Source organism: Tremella mesenterica (genome assembly GCF_000271645.1).
Source record: "Tremella mesenterica DSM 1558 unplaced genomic scaffold TREMEscaffold_1, whole genome shotgun sequence".
NCBI lineage: Eukaryota > Fungi > Basidiomycota > Tremellomycetes > Tremellales > Tremellaceae > Tremella > Tremella mesenterica.
The window spans coordinates 1,762,673-1,779,879 of NW_006711225.1; the positions used below are offsets into that span (position 1 = coordinate 1,762,673).

At 51.5% G+C, this 17,207-nt stretch overlaps 9 protein-coding genes across 9 annotated transcripts; 5 read left to right on the forward strand and 4 right to left on the reverse strand.

Moving 5' to 3' along the window:
- Positions 1 to 31: 31 nt before the first annotated feature.
- TREMEDRAFT_66853 (uncharacterized protein) lies at positions 32 to 952 on the reverse strand (the record flags this gene model as incomplete). The annotated part of the gene is made up of 8 exons (XM_007001821.1): positions 32 to 46; positions 95 to 184; positions 229 to 246; positions 293 to 431; positions 467 to 503; positions 547 to 631; positions 682 to 794; positions 853 to 952. 8 exons carry the CDS (start codon positions 950 to 952, stop codon positions 32 to 34), a joined length of 597 nt encoding a protein of 198 aa, XP_007001883.1.
- Positions 953 to 1,089: 137 nt separating this feature from the next.
- TREMEDRAFT_55906 (uncharacterized protein) lies at positions 1,090 to 2,160 on the forward strand (the record flags this gene model as incomplete). The annotated part of the gene is made up of 6 exons (XM_007000997.1): positions 1,090 to 1,229; positions 1,311 to 1,441; positions 1,488 to 1,669; positions 1,705 to 1,800; positions 1,847 to 1,930; positions 1,974 to 2,160. Coding segments are annotated over exons 1-6 (709 nt in total), but the record flags the coding sequence as incomplete, so codon positions are not given.
- An 898-nt stretch (positions 2,161 to 3,058) lies between these two features.
- Positions 3,059 to 4,015, forward strand: TREMEDRAFT_55907 (uncharacterized protein). The gene has a single exon (XM_007000998.1). It carries the CDS (start codon positions 3,206 to 3,208, stop codon positions 3,668 to 3,670), a length of 465 nt encoding a protein of 154 aa, XP_007001060.1. The 5' UTR covers positions 3,059 to 3,205; the 3' UTR covers positions 3,671 to 4,015.
- A 1,052-nt stretch (positions 4,016 to 5,067) lies between these two features.
- TREMEDRAFT_58541 (uncharacterized protein) lies at positions 5,068 to 6,710 on the reverse strand (the record flags this gene model as incomplete). The annotated part of the gene is made up of 7 exons (XM_007001242.1): positions 5,068 to 5,121; positions 5,144 to 5,270; positions 5,324 to 5,528; positions 5,617 to 5,741; positions 6,015 to 6,080; positions 6,131 to 6,316; positions 6,367 to 6,710. The coding sequence occupies 7 exons, from the start codon at positions 6,708 to 6,710 to the stop codon at positions 5,068 to 5,070; spliced, it is 1,107 nt and encodes a 368-aa protein (XP_007001304.1).
- A 754-nt stretch (positions 6,711 to 7,464) lies between these two features.
- Positions 7,465 to 8,594, forward strand: TREMEDRAFT_41704 (uncharacterized protein). The gene is made up of 6 exons (XM_007000880.1): positions 7,465 to 7,503; positions 7,549 to 7,584; positions 7,661 to 7,693; positions 7,740 to 7,875; positions 8,002 to 8,207; positions 8,317 to 8,594. Exons 1-6 carry the CDS (start codon positions 7,501 to 7,503, stop codon positions 8,524 to 8,526), a joined length of 624 nt encoding a protein of 207 aa, XP_007000942.1. The 5' UTR covers positions 7,465 to 7,500; the 3' UTR covers positions 8,527 to 8,594.
- Positions 8,595 to 8,842: 248 nt separating this feature from the next.
- On the forward strand, positions 8,843 to 10,352 carry TREMEDRAFT_36652 (uncharacterized protein). Its single transcript, XM_007000772.1, has 7 exons — positions 8,843 to 8,950; positions 9,055 to 9,215; positions 9,258 to 9,411; positions 9,524 to 9,855; positions 9,933 to 10,065; positions 10,112 to 10,163; positions 10,213 to 10,352. Exons 1-7 carry the CDS (start codon positions 8,905 to 8,907, stop codon positions 10,229 to 10,231), a joined length of 897 nt encoding a protein of 298 aa, XP_007000834.1. The 5' UTR covers positions 8,843 to 8,904; the 3' UTR covers positions 10,232 to 10,352.
- A 140-nt stretch (positions 10,353 to 10,492) lies between these two features.
- TREMEDRAFT_36653 (uncharacterized protein) lies at positions 10,493 to 13,208 on the forward strand. The gene is made up of 6 exons (XM_007000773.1): positions 10,493 to 10,604; positions 10,852 to 11,289; positions 11,339 to 11,455; positions 11,500 to 12,806; positions 12,891 to 12,995; positions 13,041 to 13,208. Exons 2-6 carry the CDS (start codon positions 10,923 to 10,925, stop codon positions 13,140 to 13,142), a joined length of 1,998 nt encoding a protein of 665 aa, XP_007000835.1. The 5' UTR covers positions 10,493 to 10,604; positions 10,852 to 10,922; the 3' UTR covers positions 13,143 to 13,208.
- Positions 13,209 to 14,315: 1,107 nt separating this feature from the next.
- Positions 14,316 to 15,777, reverse strand: TREMEDRAFT_70704 (uncharacterized protein). Its single transcript, XM_007001956.1, has 7 exons — positions 15,498 to 15,777; positions 15,403 to 15,421; positions 15,214 to 15,348; positions 15,064 to 15,142; positions 14,732 to 14,951; positions 14,583 to 14,652; positions 14,316 to 14,531 (listed from the first exon to the last, which is right to left on the reverse strand). Exons 1-7 carry the CDS (start codon positions 15,695 to 15,697, stop codon positions 14,403 to 14,405), a joined length of 852 nt encoding a protein of 283 aa, XP_007002018.1. The 5' UTR covers positions 15,698 to 15,777; the 3' UTR covers positions 14,316 to 14,402.
- A 402-nt stretch (positions 15,778 to 16,179) lies between these two features.
- Positions 16,180 to 17,047, reverse strand: TREMEDRAFT_25849 (uncharacterized protein; the record flags this gene model as incomplete). The annotated part of the gene is made up of 4 exons (XM_007000619.1): positions 16,180 to 16,257; positions 16,304 to 16,383; positions 16,427 to 16,616; positions 16,733 to 17,047. 4 exons carry the CDS (start codon positions 17,045 to 17,047, stop codon positions 16,180 to 16,182), a joined length of 663 nt encoding a protein of 220 aa, XP_007000681.1.
- Between the last annotated feature and the right edge of the window lie 160 nt (positions 17,048 to 17,207).

The following is a 17,207-nucleotide window of genomic DNA, read 5'->3' on the forward strand; positions in this document are numbered from 1 at the left end:
CCTGCTTCATACCCAGCTGCTAGCTCTACCTTCAGCTGAACTTGGCCTATACGTCAGCCCCGTCCGCTCCCTCTTCTCTTCCATCATCACTCACCTGGCTGAAATCCATCTCGGGATGCATCTTTTTAAACTTTTGCAGCATTTCCGCCTTCTTCATCTCGTCCGATGTCGGTTTGCCCATGGCCTGACGTCAGCCTCTCTTCTTAATCACCCACAGCTCTACTCCACCTTCTGTTGATTGTCAAACTAAAGCCGTCAGCCGTCAGCCTGTCAACGCCGAAGCTTTGCTCACCATCATCTTTTCCACCATCGTCCTCATGTCTCCATCCAAATCTGACAGTTTCGAATTGTCAGGTTGGATCTTGGTTGTATCTATCTTGGGATGATGCGTCAAGACGTGGGGCCACCATTGAGGCGTGTGGAGGTGAGCACTGGGATCAGTTCATGTCAAGTCGAAAGGCCTCACGAGGTCTTCTCCAGCTCGATGGTCATCACGTCGTCCTCTGCGTCCGTCAGCCTGGCTCGACTCACCACGAATGATCTGACGGATCGTCCACGAAGAGTCATCTTTTGAAATGTCATTGAATAGCTCGCCATCGAGAATGGGTTCTGGGGCCGACTTTAGTTGCACCTAGCGTGGTCAGGGTATGCCGAGAAGACAGTAACAACTGCCTTGCTCACCTTGAGCCGTCGCTTCTCCAACACCACGTTGACATCCCTGCCTCGAGTTCCCTTGGGTAGAGACACGGTCACGGTCACGATGCCAAGCTCTTGGGACCAGCTGTATGGAAGGGCTGAAAAGGGAGCGAGTCAGCTGGGACAACGATCCGCGAGCTGAGCGAGATGACCTACCTGCTTGCTCCTGCCTTTCTTTCTCTTTCTGATCTGTGTCGTGGGCTTGACGCTGCTCTGGGGTCATGGAATCGTAGGGAGCGGTACTGGTGGAAGACATGACATGCAAGCTGAATGTTATGGTCTCTTGAGTCAGCACCACTTTACTTGACCCAATACACGGGATCAAATCCTCCCCCCCCCTAATCGGAGACCAAAGTGTGTGCCCCTAAGCTAAGCTCGTCTCTCTCTCTATCACTCGTCTATCTACATACTCTGGTGCATGTCACGCTGCTACACCTGGTATCTCGTCATACAGGTGTAGAGTATCGCATACTCTATCCAGCATCATCTCACGAGTCATGGCGGAACGGAGGAACGACTGGAACGATTTTCAGGTGGGTCATCTCTCCCCACTTGAGCTTGATTTTTTTTCCGTCGCTTTGACTCGTACAATCGTGTAACGCTCATCGCCTCAGTGGTTCATTCAGACTTATCTCCCCAGGCAGAGGGTCGCGGAGCTCAGGCAATTCGTCGCCAAGATCGAACAAGCCACTCGGGTCTCGCTCAATCTAAGAAGCCAGGAGAGAAAGGCCGACCTTTTGACAAAGTGAGGCCTCTTCCCTTGTCGATGGTTCGTTTCCACTCACCAACAGGATCGAGAATGCTTTTCGAGTCATGAAACAGAACAACGATCTCTCGACGTACTCCAGAGTACGCTATGAATGCGAAATGTTGGGTCAACCTCGCCCGACGCAGGCTTACACCGCTCCACAGCCAGCGCCTAGGTTCGGTGGCGTCCCGGTGCCCTCGCACAAAACCAGCAATGTGTCCTCTCGTGAGTGGTCCTAGCAGGATCAAAGCTGACGCTAGCCGGAATACCCTCGACAAGCTATGTGGCCCCGTATCCCTCTTCATCCTCTTCATCTTGGCCTCGTCCCGAATCATCAGCCAATAATCTATACAACCGTCAGTCTTTTGCGTCAAATCTCACTTGCCAGCTGACTCGTAGCAGGAGGTCAAGCGGTTCTACAAGATTGGAAAGCGAGCCCAATGTGGAAGCCGATCAAGGCTTTGACCAACATGGAACCTCTGCCAGGTAAGTCGTGATACTCCTCACCACCCATGTGGGCTCACCTCAGACATCGCCGCCACGGAGAACTCGCACATTCGTCGAGAAAAACGAGCGCACTTTACCTTGACTCCTGAGATTATACAGAAACTCGACTTTTCCCGTTCTCATCCTTCTTCTCACCCTCATGCCTCGATACGCATCTTCTGCACTTCGTCCGACTACTATCGACCACTGGGAACGCCATTGACGGGCTCCAACGCCCATGTGAACAACCGACACATGCCAATCGAATTCCCAAATAACCCTGACGTCTCAATCGACGAGCTTGGAGTGCCTTTCAAGGAGCGTGGACTCCGTGGCAAAGCTGGTAGCGCGCCACCACTCGATGTCGAAAAATCAAGGCACTTGACTAGAGCTCCAGGGCGGATGATCTCAGTCAGCTTCGGCCATACGGGACCGACGACTGGGAAACGGAAAGACCTTTCAAAGGTGAGCTCTAGATGCTTGGTACCGCTAATCATGTAGCGATTTTGGTATCAGGTGGTGTACACTGAGATGATGACGAAAGACGACCTGTTGAATCACCTACTGCAACTGGCTCCAACGAGCGCACAAGATGTTCGAGCAGAATGTACGTGCACGCAATACGACGGTGGCTGATGACAGTCCGATCACGACAGAACGAGGACGACGACATTATTGTCGGCACTGCAACCATGTCATTGAAAGATCCGGTAAGTGCGACAACGTCGACTTGGCTGACGACAGCTTTCCATGCTACGCATCACTCGACCCATCCGTTCAAAGAAATGCACCCATCGACAATGCTTCGACGCAAAATGGTGGATTGAAAACAACGCAGTCCACCCTCTTTGGCTCTGCCCTTTACCGATGTGCAACAAGGAGCTGAACTTCGATGACATGATCGTTGATGGCTCCTTCTTGGAAATCATTGCATCTGTCCCGGAGGAAGTGGACGAAGTCATCATCGAATCCGATGGGCAGTGGCATACCGCGGATAAAAAGTACGGGAGTAAAGAGTGGTTGGACCAACAGTCGGATATTCCTGCGAAACCTCAGCCGATCGAACGGCAGAAGTCCCTCCCCCCGCCGACCCCTGAAAAAGATTCGGAAATCGCCCCCAATAAACGCAAATACGTGGAATTGTTGTCCGAGTCGGAAGACGAAGAGGAGCCGCTTGCCAATGGCAACAGCGATGTCAATGGTGTCAAAGGTCAAGCTCATCCGTCTGGGCCACCTCCACTATCCCGAAGCGTCAACGACCTCCGATCAGGCTCAATGTTCAATGGGCGATCTACCGCAGAGTCTTCAAGCACTCCCTCGTCCCAAAGTCATCATGTCATCGATCTCACGTTGTCAGACTCCGACGACGACGGAGACGACCAAGCGTCTTTTCGCCTCCCGGGCACCGTTCACTCGCATCCAAACGTCGCCGGATCGAGTCATCCTCCCTTGGGGACGGTCGCTCGGGCTAATGGCGGTTTCAACAGTATGTCTAGCCCGATCTCAGTGTCGGCCAGTCCAACCACACCGACTTACAGTAAATACGGTCCTCCTGTCCATCCAGCTAATCCACTCTCATCTCGTGAAATTCCTCTCGATCTGCAAGATCGTTACCTTCCTCCTCCGAAAAGCGGCACAGGGTACCATGATTACGCGACATACCGACCTCCTCCTACCCGTCCGCACCATCCACGGGACCGGACACAAGACGGACAACATTACGATGGCTGGTCTCGGTGACCCACGCCCGCTGCCTGCATTTGTTCGATCATGTCAAACAGCTCGGTCAGTAGGCGCATGATGTGACCCTGGTCATATGCACGTTTATATGCGCTGGTCTTCGATTTTTGTCCCAACGCCATTTAGTGTAGAGAGAATCTGGTTTCTACAGTGTCTATCTTCCTACAGTACAAGTCTCGGCAGGATCGGCAGTTGTTGATCATCGGATTGCGCTTCGATACCCTTGGGGGATTTTTCTCGTATGGTCTACTTAAGGTGTGCGTGCCCGTCGGTTAAGACATCAGGTGGTCTGATCAGTGTTTAGTTGGGATGGCGTGTGTCGTATGAAGTTTGAATACTTACCGAGAGTGACCAGACTTCTGTGGAACTCAGCTTGACTGATGCTGATCGAGACATAGGACTGACGTGGATCGTACGTTTGGAACATCCTCTGATAGCGAAGCACTGGCGAATCGTGCGCTTCAGGGTGCACATGACTTATGAACCATTGTCATTGCTGACACACTGTCTCCTGAAAACATCCCTTCATATCAAGCCCCGTGTTGTAGCCTCCCGTTTCTCCTCCGCTTGACCCTCCGGCGGCTATCAAACGTTCAACATCAAGACTTTCCAAATCAACTCCCTCATTCGCAGACTGCACGCAGTAGCCAACGTAACATGGAACCCGACAAGAATATCAACCAACGACCTCTTCGAGTCCGTCCAGGTGTCCGTTTCGCTCGCGTACCTCACCAGTCATCCACAGCTCAACAATACCTTGAGGCTATCGTGCGTGACTTGTGTCATCCGGATCCATCTAACCTTGCTGGTCATCCTAATCTTGAAGCCTTTTTCCTGAAGCCTGATCCAGATATCAAAGCCAAGATTGACAAGGTTCCAACGCTTGTATCGCAACGCATCGTGGAGCTCTATAAGGACAAGTTGGTGGATCTCACTACAAGAGGATTCTGCAACCTCAATTACTTGGAATTTGGACTACGTTGTCGATGCCAGGGAGAAGAGAAGGATGTTTTTGTAGACCTTAATAATCTCGTCAAGGTAATCAATGATGATGGGGAGTCTGATTGGGCGGGAGAGGCCAGGGTGGAAGTGGTGAAAAATCAAATGGACTCGGTCATTCAACACAATGAGTGAGCAGTACTACTCGTAGCCTTCACCACTACTACACTCTTTCTCAGCGTCGGATAAGATACAGATGCAGTACACCAGCGATGCATATTGTTATGTATCGTGAATCGAAAGCAGATATCAACAGACCACCGAAGTGATTAAGCATATTATCACTTGAGAAGATTCATCGAATTATCAAATGGCATCTTCTTGTTGGGTAGTCCAGTCTCTCGAGTGATCTCGGGCAGTCATCACCGGGGAGAAGGAGTCGTGTATTGACCTGGTTATTACACTATTTCTGGGCTGGAGGGATGTGTGATCTGTCGTCGATCCTGCAGTGGCTGAATATAGTAATAAACCCACGAACAGAAGAGGTACAAGGCTCTCTATGGCGGTTTCAAGATAACCTCTTGACCTCCTAGTGGTGGTGACACCAAATTCGCTCGGAACACGACCACGGTCTTGTGAGAGCTCCAGTGAGGGAGATGAACTGATATCCGTCATATGTAAGGAAGGTCCTGACATGATGGATCGCTGACGTACCCTGAAATCCAATGGTCAAACGAGTCTGAAGGGTTGGTGAAGTCGTTGGTTCCGTCGCATCTTGCCTCGAAACCTTCTATACTCTCCGACGCAGAAACAATACGGATCATGGGCAAGCTCTCGGTATCTTTCGAGGGTGTGATTTGACCATTCAAGTCTGCCCGCGCTGTAGAGCTCCTCGAGGACTGCAGAGAAGATTCCTTAGCTTGAAATATGCTCGATCTTTCATCATTTGTCTCATGTGCTTCATTAGAGCCAATGTCTTTGGCGCTGAGGTATGGCATGTCAATGACAGGAGTATTGGTGATGTGAGAGGATATCCGTGTTGAGCCGAGTGTCGTTAAAATCGAATCTCAACGCTGCATCCGCCTGATCAGGCGCCCAAACATGGGCTATGTCAGGGAGATAGGTGAAAGGACTATCTGTGAAGTGACATGTTGCATCCCTCATCAGGTGAAGTGTCAGTTCTCCGATGTTTCACATGTCAGTATGGAAGGATAGTGCGCATCGATTTCGAACCCAGGTTATGTTAAAAATCCATCCGACGACGAGCAGCGAAACTCCAACAGTGTGGCCTTACTCCACCTGAGAGAAACATGAGCTGCATGAGGCATGAAAAATTGAACGACGTGGAATCTAATGTTGTGACGTACTTGTGCTACTGGTTTTGAACCACCTTGATGTGACTGACAAAGACATGACATGCTTTACGGCTGTTGGATCTATGCGCCTCTCACGAGCTCGCATTACCGGTAGACTATAGCTTGTCAGCTCATGAAAGAGATCAATTGACACGAAAAGACTTACTCGGGTTGAGGTTCCCACTTGTACTCGTCATTACTGCCATCATGCGAGTCTAGGGGAGTGCTAGTTACGTTGGATCTCTGATCAGAGGATGGACCATAAATGGTCGTGGCTGCCGAGACTGTGAATTGTGTGCCAGAAATCGAAACATCGGTTTCAAAAGGGATTTCAGGGACCGATATCTCAGCCCTGGAATGGGTAAGCTCTTGACAACAAAGCATCTGGTATCAACAACTCACCGGTACGTCACCGCTTTTGCTGTGGACTTGGAGTTCGTCACCGAGGGAACAGAAGGAGCATGACTGAAGGCATTATATGCTTCATCAGGAGAGGATATAACGAATGGAGTCGCGTGTGAGCGACGAGTCGAAGTTCGCTTGCACTTGGAGGAGCGATATTCAACGCTGGCCCATCCGCTTGTCGACGCTTGAGAATTTTGGCAACGGTACATTGACCTTGCGAAATCTTCCGGGGTTTGACATTCTTCATCATCGGCCATCGAGTGATCCTCTTTGTCTGATTCGTCTAGCTCAGGATCAAGTGCGAGCTGCAAGCTGCTCTTGAGTTTTCGAAAGGGCCGCATGACGAGTCTGAAGGACGAAAGTGGGAGATGTATCGAAAGCCTGTAATTGACTGTTGGTGCAGCTGACTGAAACGTGTCTGTGAGGCGATAGAAAGGATGCACGGCGGGTCAGGGAGTGATAACAAGTCGGGGTATATAAGAAACATTTGGGGATGGATCGCAGTCCACGTCTCTGCCGGCTCATGGTATATTTCCTGTTTGACGGAGTATAGGACCTCTGACGCAGGGGAGAAAAAGGACCTCGGGTAAGTAGGAGATTGGGCAAGTATCAGCGATCGTGAAAGGATGGAAGAGACAACGGGAAGATCCATGAAAATGGAAAGGAGCATTGAAAGATATGACACGAGGATGCATAGATGTCAGAATAGATAAAAGAAAGCACAGAGCAGAGAAGCCAAGGGAATGTCAAACAAGTCTTGGGTCCCCCACCACAAAACTCCTCAGCCGCAGCCGGAAGAAGATGGGCGACCCACCCAATAACTCGTTGATGTTGATATGCTTCCCGGTGATATCGACGGCTGAGCAGCCCAAGGGGCAGATCGACTCGAGTAGAGGATCAAGGACAGCCCAGTGCTTTTCGAGAAGGTGTTTAGCGTGAAGAATGACCCGGAGGCTGGGGACAGTTTCGTTCGTGAACGGTAGCTTTCCCACGGGTGCTGGTACTCCAAAGTGCCACGTTCATGCATATTTTTACCGGCGTTTCGTGACGAAATTTCCGACTGCCGTCATCCCCTCCAACCGTCCAATCGTTTCAACGTCTTGTATCCTTGCACTTGAGTGATCCGTCAAGATGGTGACTCCTTCAACTTTTGCGTAGTATGCAAGCTGACTCGTCTAGGTCAAGCACAACAATCAGTTGCCCAAGAATCACTTCGTACGTCTACCCCCTTGAAATTTTCCAATGTCGTTTTACAGTCCGGTTCTGTTCGAGGCGGTGCTGATACATCCAGCACAAGGATTGGCAGCGGCGAGTCAAGACATGGGTGAGTCTTCTGGGTGTATACTGGAAGAAAGAGCTGACGCTGTCAGTTCGACCAACCTGGAAGGAAGAAGTCGCGTCGTTCTGCTAGGTCGAAAAAGGCTCTTGCCCTCGGCGCCGGACCCCTCAAGCGTCTCCGTCCTGCCGTCCGATGCCCCACGCAACGATACAACATTCGTATCAGGGGTGAGCGATCTCTCTTATTGTGGTGCTATTGGTTTTTCCCCCAACGATAACATTATCATCCAACCTCATAGAATATGGGTAGAGATCGGTGCAGGCATAAATGAGCATACTGCTGACTGCTCACAGAAGGCCGCGGTTTCACCCTTTCCGAACTCAAACTCGCTGGCATCAGAAAGAAAGAAGCCAAGGGCCTGGGTATCGTTGTCGACCATCGCAGGCGAAGCAAATCGGAGGAGGGACAGACTGTGAATGTGGACAGGTTGAAGGAATACAGGTCAAGGCTTGTGGTGTTCCCCCGCAAAGCCGGCAAGCCCAAGAAAGGAGATGCTACCGTGAGTGTTGTTCGAGCCATTCTGATTTTTATCTGTGCCCCTTTGCCATTTGTCCCAACGGCCAGGTATCATTCTCTGTTCGTGGTCGGAATCCTCTGCTGACACTCAGGGCGATGACCTCACCGCACACATCACTCGTGCTCTCCCCACTCTTCCCTCCGCTTACACTCCGGAAGCGCCTCGCGCCATCACGGATGAAGAGCAGGAAGTCAACGCGTACAGCACTCTCCGCCTTGCCCGTGCTGATCAGAGACACGAGGGCGCCAGGAAGAAGAGGGCAGAAGCCAAGGCTGCGGATGAGGCTGCCAAAGCCAAGTAGAGGAGATTGTAGCGTCTCGAACATGGATGTGTACAATGACTGGTTATGCACGCCAAATCTCACGCATCGTCGTCGTCGTCACTTCCACTCAACCCAGTGCGCCGCGCCAGTAGTGCTCCATGTCCTAGCTGGGCTAACTGCGACAATTTGTCCAATGATGATGTGGCCTTTTGCGTGTAGAGGGACTGATAAGAATCCCTCCGGCTCGGAGCTTTGGCGGTGGGGCTCCGCCCCCAAAGCGTCGGACCACTGATCGTGGGGGGATTTGCCAAACCCCTGGTCACTCACAGAGTACATTCCTATACGTTTATAAAGTTTACTCTTCATCCCTCGACGCCCCCCTCTCATCTCGTCACCTCTGTTCGTCCCTCCTTCACCATGGCTCCCATGGAAAAAGGCTTCTCTTGGTCCAATATTGCTGTCGGTGAGCACAATCAGCTGGCATCCTCTCTGCGCTCGGGCCATCACCCCCTTTACATTACAGCTTCGTCTGGCATGATTAACATGCAGCATGCTGACAAGAGCTAGGGGCTACGATGAACATGTTCGAGGTAACGACGCTGGGACAGCCTTTAGAAGTACTGAAAACCCAAATGGCTGCCAACAGAACGCAGTCCATGGCTACTGCGTTCAGAACGGTCTGGTCCCGAGGGGGCGTCTTGGGTTTTTACCAGGGACTGATACCATGGGTAAGTGGTTTCTATTGTCATCATCAGGTGCTGATCCGGAAGGCTTGGATAGAGGCCTCGACCAAAGGTGCCGTGCTCATCTTTACTTCATCTGAAGTGGAAAAGTATGCCATACAGTCGTTTGGCATGTCCACAGCGGGCGCAGGGATGGTGGGAGGCATCACGGGAGGTGTTGCTCAGGCATATGCGACCATGGGTGCGTCAGACTTCTCTTCTCATCTTCCTTGTGCTCTCACTTTACCTAACTGCTTCATGATTGACATCGCCGCCGAGCGACCATCGCGCAACGGTGTAGGACTGATCTGCAGGCTTTTGCACCTGCATGAAAACTGTCGAAATCACACGACACAAGCAGATGGAAGTTGGTGCCCCTGTCGAATCTACCTTCAAGGTGTTCGCCGACATATACAAACGGGAGGGCATTGCGGGTATCAATAAGGGTGTCAACGCCGTGGCCGTGAGACAAGCGACCAACTGGGGATCAAGATTTGGATTTGCGCGACTGGCTGAGAACTTGCTGCGCAACGCAAAAGGTATCAAGGAGGGGGAGAAGCTTGCGGCGATGGACAAAATCTTGGCGAGTACGATTGGAGGCGCTCTAGCCACATGGAATCAGCCGATTGAGGTCGTACGGGTAGAGGTGAGTATTTGAGCTGTGTCATGTCTCACCTCCCTCGGCTCGGGGCCGCACCTGGCAGGGATGGGACTGATTTGCAGATGCAATCTGCAATCAAATCCAATGATCCCACGAGACCTGCGAAGAAGACCGTATTGAATACACTCTCGTATATTTACAAAAACAACGGTATCAAGGGCTTATACCGAGGTGTCTCCCCTCGTATCGGCCTCGGTGAGTTCTTCTATTTTGGATTGAGGGGGTTATACTCATAATCCAGGAGCTTGGCAGACCATCTGCATGGTTAGTTTTGCGGACTACGTCAAGGCTGCGTGAGTTGTCCCTCTTGTGAAAGCTGCCAGATCTCGGCTGAAGTGATAGTATCAGTACTGCCAAATAGGCGATGCTTCTTTTCACCTAGGGCTGCTGATAGAGTGTACATCAGTCATGGATTTACGTTTGAGCATAGAACATAATGGGATCAGAATTCAATCTCGCATGCATCTGGTGGTTCATGGTTGAGACCGACCACCCAGCAATAGGCGCGTCAAAAGTTAGGCGCGACCGCTGTTGTCAAACCTGAAACACGAAAGCCTTGCTGTGGGCCCGAGCACTTTTGGCCACTCTTCAACAACTCTTTCTGTCTTTCTTTCCTTCCTCTCCTCACTATCTATCATCATTCTTGTCCCCTTCGCTACATACATCTTGATCTCTCTTATCAAATTTAACATCGGATTATCTCTGTTACACGTCGCTCTTTACCCCATCTTTAGGTGAGTGTTCCCGCACAGCTGTAGCCGTGTCGCGTGGAGTTGTCTTCAAAGGGAGGTCCTCATCGCCATTACATATCTGCCATCCTCGTCGCACGTCCTTGGCCATTGACCCTCTCTTTCTCTCTATCTTCATTTTTATCCTCTTTCTCTCATCCCCAGTTCACCCCTTGGAGCTCTCCTTGCAAACCATCAGAGATCGTTTCCGTCCTTCTCTCCCAACTGTCAGTTGGCAACTGACGACACGCAGGTGCAGGTCCGACAGGGACGGCTGGTCACTTTCAATCACTCAACCATAATCTAAACTCCCTGTCTCTCAACATGGCTTCTCAAACCCTCCGTCCTCATCGCTCGCCTTCACCTTCACCTTCTCCCGCTCCAGTCAACAACTCCAATCCGGCCAAGTTGACTCGACAATCCCTTGGGCCTCCTCCTGCCGCTTCCGGTGCTCCGCGTGGCTTTGGTTCTCTCGGTGTCTCGTCGCCGACGTTTCCTTCGACCGGTGGACCTCATCCCCGGCACGTCAGCTCCAGTGTAGCTTTGGGCGCAGGTGGCAACAGGGAGAGCATGGTGGGACCGCGCCCAAGCTTGGGAGCGGCAGGTAGAGCCGTATCGGGAGCAGCGGGCCCAAGGCCCAGTTCAGAGTTTCTCCCAAGTGGAGCGGCTCGTGATGCTAGGACTCCGGAAGGTGCGTCAGGGTCGAATAGACGTTGACCAATTGAGACTGATGAGCTCAGCCGAACAAATTGACCTGTGGTTCAAGCATCTTGCCAGTTGGGAACAGACTCTTGAAGAGATGGCGGCTGCTTCCACTGATCAAAACTTTACGGAAGAGCTTGGAGCTATTGAACAATGTCAGTGATTTTGCCTTAGATATGGCTCTCCGGCTCATCATCAGGGTTCCGCGTACTCTCTGAAGCTGAACGTACGGCCGCACTCTATTCCCTTCTTCAGCACTCCACTCCCGTACAGATCCGCTTCTTCCTCTCCGTGCTTCATCACATGGCTCAACAAGATCCCATGACGGCTGTCTTGTCTCCGAACCCAGCTGCCGCCAATATGAGCATGCAAGCTCAAATGGAATCCAAACTCGCCAGCATGAACCTTAAGTCGCCGTCCGCTGGAGGTGGCAGTGGGTTTACCGGTTCTCCGAATCTCAACCAGTACCTCGCTCCGGATAGCGTCTTTGATCCCAACGCCGTCGCTCAGAAAAAGGGTAGGAATAGGATATCTGCTCCGGGTACCTTGCAGCCTAGTGACAGGTGGCAGGGTCAGCTTGATCAAGTCATCGAGCGTGGCACGTCGCCTGGAGCTGAATCAGCTAGCAATCGTAGTGGTAGCCCAGCACCCGACACTCGACCCAAAAGCGCCGACTTCTCCGGTAAGGCCAGAGATGGAGATATCAAATCCCCACGCTTGTCCGGTGGTAGCAGCGTTGCTGGAGGGGCTGCCGGTAGTACAATCGGTTTAGGTATTGGGGCTCCTCCCGACCTCGGTGGTAACTCTCCGATGAACAGCCCTTTCTTCAACAGCGGGAGCTGGGCCAGCATGTCGAACACACCTCTCGTTCCGATGTTCACCGATCCCAAAGTCGACAATCTCCAAGCTGCCATCAACATGGCGTCTCTGCAAATGGCTGCTTCTGGCCAGCCGGGCGGACGGGTCAATCTGGAAGACGCTCGCAAGTTTCGACGACCTGGTGCTGGAACCACTTCTCGAAACGTGTCCGGCTTCGAAGAGGCTCTTTCCTCCCCCTTGCTCAATCAACAATGGGCTCGTAGTCCGGTGATGGATCAATTTGGGCTCGGCGGCCTCGGTCTTGGATCTGATTCCAGCATGGGTGCAATGGGGATGAACTTTGCCAGTCTCGGATTGAACCCACTGGCGGGGACGAACGCTGCACAGATGTTGGCTCTGGCTCAAGCTCAGCAGCAGCTCAATACGGCCGCCATGGCCTCTGCGGCTTACAACGGGCAGCCTGGAGGATTGGCTCCCAATGGACGCGGAATAGGTAGATTGGGAGGCTTCGGTGGAGCTGGGTCAGGAAGGAGAAGTCCGATGTTGGGCAAGAGTCACAGCCCGTCCCCAGGAGGGGCCACCACTGGAGGTGGTGCTGGGAGTGGTGGAGGTGTAGCAGGACCCGATGATGTGGAGGTGAAGGTGATACAGGATATACCTGGCTGGTTGAGGGTATTGAGGCTGCATGTGAGTTGCTCTTGTCTATGAGAATGACGTCCTCGGAAAGATTGTTCAAAGAAGATTGGTTCGATCGTGTGCTGATGCACTTAGAAATACACGAGCAACTTTGACAAGTCTACGTGGCAGGAAATGGTCATCATGACTGATCAAGATCTTCAGGACAAGGGTGTTGCCGCACAGGGTGCGAGGACCAAGGTAGCACATTTTTCTCTTGCCTCGAACGATGCAGCTGACCAGCAGTTTCTCAAAGTATTCTACAATGTGCGAGAGCACGAGAATATGCCACACCCTCCGGGACAGGAAGAGTACGCGCCGAGCGCTGCTAAGAGTGAGGACAAATAATGTAAATGTAGCATGGACCGGATAAGGACATGATGCCGCATGATGATGAACATATGCTTGACGATGCACGGCTAGAAGCCTAAGACAGCTGCAAGCTGCGTGCAACCTTGGGCTGCCTCTACTTACGAATGCGTAACGCCGATAAATGCCGGGATCACGTGAGGAAACAGTCGAGGCTACTCTATTTAACGCTCAGTCGAAATGACCTCCTCTTTCTTCTCCATCACCAGCAGGCAAGTCGCTCCCTCTGATCCTCTCCACTCGATCTCCACTCGTACAGTAGGTAGGCAGAGCTGACTTGAAACAGTCCCAAGGTCACATGGCTCGTTACAAACTGGGGTATGTGAGTGATTTTCCATAACTCTTCACACCCCGTGATCTCCCCATTCGCATTCATACTCCATCCACCAAACCACATCATCGTCAATCACCCTTCAACCTCCAAATACTTTTCGCTCCATAACCATACACCAAAACATCCGTGGTTGATGACAAACGTATCTGCTGGTGCTCAGATGGCCCAGCGAATGACTCAGTGAAATCAAATATTGACCTATAGCACACCCCTACACTCACGAGCGGGAAGGTCCTGGAATTCCAACCCCCCATTTTGTTCGTTTGAACAAATGTACAAGACCCAAAGGTCTCCCATTTAACGATGGGTATCGCTCGACCAGAAATGCGTCTACCCCTGACGCTCATCCAGCACCCGTAGAAACGTCTTTTTTTCCCCTTCCTCAACTTGCACTCCCCTGCTCGTTGAGGAAGGAGAGTGAAAACGTGGAGGGCATGTCGGGGGATCAGGACTTGGCATGAGCGTGGGGGTCGTCAAGTGTGTTTTTCGTATTCAGCGGTCCGACTCGAGATCCACACACGATTGACTTTAGTGCAATTTGGTGACGTCTTTTCTTCCTCCTTTCCAAGAGGGAACGGTGGTTTTTTTTTTTACGACCGAAAGATAACTCGATCAGGACTACTCTGGGACTGCTGGTCATGGCTCTCTGTAGCCTAGATTTCTCTGTACTCTCATATCAAGTTGCGCATGACATTCAACATGCATCTTATGTCGTATCATGTGTGTGTATGTTCCCGCTTGCTGCATGACTGCTACTTAACGCTGAATGCTGCCGTCGACTAGAAAGTGTACTGGACATTTTCTGCAATAAACTGCGGCCATATTTGCAGCAATGTAGCATGCATTACACACGATCCCTACACATTTATATTCCACTTCTTACCGCACTTCAGACGAGTTCAGGCTCAGAGAAGGGCCGCGCCTGGCTCGGCGATGACGGGAGTAGCTTCGGCCGGTTTGGCGTCGACAGGAGCTGCGGCAGGTTCTGCGGTGCCGGTGGTTGGGGGCGTGACGGACTGACGTTTCTTATCATCCTGTTTCTCCTGTGAGTGAAGAGCGCTCCTGATGGGAGGATGTAAACTCACGGCAATCCTACGAGCCTCCTCATGGACGTCCAGTACTTGTTTCTGAGTATCGGTGTAAAACTTGATGAACCTAACCATCAGAATCCTCCCTTTTGGGATTTATCAAGCAGCAGAAAAGTGACTGTAGGACCCGAGTACTTTGAACTCACTTTGAACCGATGGAGGTACCAGCAGTCTTCTGATAGTATTCGTGCAGTCTTGAAGACACTCCACGTTGTTGGTCCACCTCTTTGGTCTTGGCCATGACAAACGCCGCGTGCTCGTTGAGCTTTGCAGATACGGTCTTGTCCTGACCAATGACACGATTACCGACGGTCTTGTCTAATTTGCCAAAGAAGTCGAGCACTTTGTGAGAGATACCCTGTTGATCTAAATTATATCAGCCAGAGGGATACACGATGACAATCGACAGATGATGGGATGAGACTGTAAGGGAGGATTTAACAAGATCAAGATATAGGGAAAGGATAAGAACGCTCACGATCAAAGTCGATAGCCCGCTGAACGATGTGGTCACCAAGGACGTAACCATGTGCGAGGTATTCAGCTACAATGGCAGCCTGTATGATTAACCTCTAGCCTACAAGATTTTGGGTACGTGGGGTGTCGGCCCGCATGTCAATCGACCTACTTTGGGTTTGTCCTCCTGGGTGAGATCGTGCACGACCCCAGCGCCAATGGGAGTAGAGCCAGTGGTGCCGGTGGGAAGCACAGAAGACTTGGGTTCCTCAGTGGTAGAGGTGACCTCGAGGTGTGCACCGTCAAGCTTCATGTCAGTACATACGTAACGTGCAAGGGCCGGAGCGGCGGGTGAACTCACAGTACCACCGTTCAACATTCTGTCTTGATCAGCATTGGGTATCTGCATAGTGATAAATTTGACAAAGTGGCGACAAAAGGGAACAAGAGACGTACAAAGAAGTTCTCATAGCGCTCAGCTTTTCAAATGTAATCTCTGCTGTCTCCCCGGTTTTCTTCACACTGACGAGCTTACCGCAGAAGGAAAAAAAGTCGTGCAATTTCTCCTCTGACGTCTCAGGGGCGAGACCAGAGACATGGATCGTGTAACCTGCGGCCGGGGCCGGGGCGGTGACTGGAGCGACAGGATCGGACATGTTGCTAGATCGGGATGTGTTAGAGTCAGATAATGATAAGATGGGCAATGAAAGATATGATGGGAATGCAATGACGAGACGGGTTGCAGGTGGCTGCAGGTGGGGCAATGTGCGATATGGCCAACGAGTGGCGATACGTCATAGCGTATCAGGTTTTGATCCCGCTCGCAGCCAAATTGTTGCTAGAAGGCTCCTTCAGGCGGTGGATACCACTCCGTGCAAGACAGCAAATACTAGTAGTAGTACTGGTATGACAGCATACAATGTCCAGAAGCCAGAAGAGGGTGCGATTTTCATGCCACATGTCACATGTCGTTACTACAATCGATCTGCCCCAACCGCGATGCCCTCTTCCCCAGCGGCCAGCCCAGTCGTCGTGACATTGATAGCTCGGAGTGTTTTCAGCGTCGTCGCTATAGCAGAGCATTTACTATTTGACATCAGTCCCATTGCGGCCAGGTCACACATGACACTGAGAAGACTCACGCTCGTAATGTCTCGGTCTGCTTCTTTCTCTCTGCGACTTGCTTTTCCATGAGTAACACTAGCGTCGCCTCTGCCTAGATGATCAGCACGTGTGGAACAAGGTAGAGAGACACCACTGACTTGGACACCTCTCAGTTGATTAGCGGCAACCATCATGTTGGCGGCCAAGTTGGTCATATGTTGGATATACCGATCATCAGCTTTATTCGGTGCAAGTATGATTAGACAGACATACCTGATCACCCTCATGAGACCAACCCTTCGCTTCCAATTCACCGGGTATTCGGGCAGGGACTGTCAAGGTGTCGATCAGACACATCAGAGTGTGAAGGAAAGAGTGCAGGATGGGAGGGAGGGAGATTTGAGGTGGTTCAACTGGGTCGACATAGTTTTTCAAATTGATGGATTCAGCTGTGGGGATGACCGGATCCACCTGAGCATCAGATTGTCTCTTCTCGTGTATGTGAAAGGGTAAAGTGGAAGCTGTCAGAATGACTGCACGGGAAAAGTAGAAAGGGCAAGCAAGGCGGTGAGGGTGAATGAACTCACCGTATACATCTGCCCAAAACACATCCATCTCCCATCCTCCTCGATCCATTTCACGTTGGGGGAAGTGAGTTTAAGTGTTAGCTCAGCGAGTTCGGTCTGCTCAGCTGCGTTCAGCTCGCCAGTGTGGACCATGGGAGAGTCATCTCCTGATTCCGCCTTGGGATCGAGACCACGGCCTTTGTTTGTACCGCTGGCCTCCCCGCCAAGCTCGGAAAGTCGGGCCAAGTTGGAATCGGTGAAATCGGCAAAGTAGACGGGAGGGGGTGGATAGAGAGTATTTGCGATAGCGAGAGCGCCGTCATCTTGAGAGGTCATCGATGCAAGTCTGATGTAGTGATAGGATGACGACAAGATAGAAGGATAGGAGAAAGTAGTAGTAGTGTGAGAAGGGAGAGAGGTTGGATTGGCCTTCGCTTCGTTCCCCAAAGTACTTAGTATCGTTTCCCATCTTTCTTTCTTTCTTTCTCCGCCGCCA

Coding starts and splice junctions, on each gene's coding strand:
- TREMEDRAFT_55907 (XM_007000998.1), top strand. CDS start 3,206: ATGTTCAATGGGCGATCTACCGCAGAGTCTTCAAGCACTCCCTCGTCC.
- TREMEDRAFT_41704 (XM_007000880.1), top strand. Junction 7,876..8,001: donor ATACAACATTCGTATCAGGG/GTGAGCGATCTC, acceptor GACTGCTCACAG/AAGGCCGCGGTTTCACCCTT. Junction 8,208..8,316: donor CCAAGAAAGGAGATGCTACC/GTGAGTGTTGTT, acceptor GCTGACACTCAG/GGCGATGACCTCACCGCACA.
- TREMEDRAFT_36652 (XM_007000772.1), top strand. CDS start 8,905: ATGGCTCCCATGGAAAAAGGCTTCTCTTGGTCCAATATTGCTGTCG. Junction 8,951..9,054: donor TTGGTCCAATATTGCTGTCG/GTGAGCACAATC, acceptor GACAAGAGCTAG/GGGCTACGATGAACATGTTC. Junction 9,856..9,932: donor TTGAGGTCGTACGGGTAGAG/GTGAGTATTTGA, acceptor ACTGATTTGCAG/ATGCAATCTGCAATCAAATC.
- TREMEDRAFT_36653 (XM_007000773.1), top strand. CDS start 10,923: ATGGCTTCTCAAACCCTCCGTCCTCATCGCTCGCCTTCACCTTCACCT. Junction 11,290..11,338: donor TGATGCTAGGACTCCGGAAG/GTGCGTCAGGGT, acceptor TGATGAGCTCAG/CCGAACAAATTGACCTGTGG. Junction 12,807..12,890: donor TGAGGGTATTGAGGCTGCAT/GTGAGTTGCTCT, acceptor TGATGCACTTAG/AAATACACGAGCAACTTTGA.
- TREMEDRAFT_70704 (XM_007001956.1), bottom strand. CDS start 15,697: ATGTCCGATCCTGTCGCTCCAGTCACCGCCCCGGCCCCGGCCGCAGGT. Junction 15,143..15,213: donor CCCAGGAGGACAAACCCAAA/GTAGGTCGATTG, acceptor TTAATCATACAG/GCTGCCATTGTAGCTGAATA. Junction 14,653..14,731: donor GGTACCTCCATCGGTTCAAA/GTGAGTTCAAAG, acceptor TCTGATGGTTAG/GTTCATCAAGTTTTACACCG.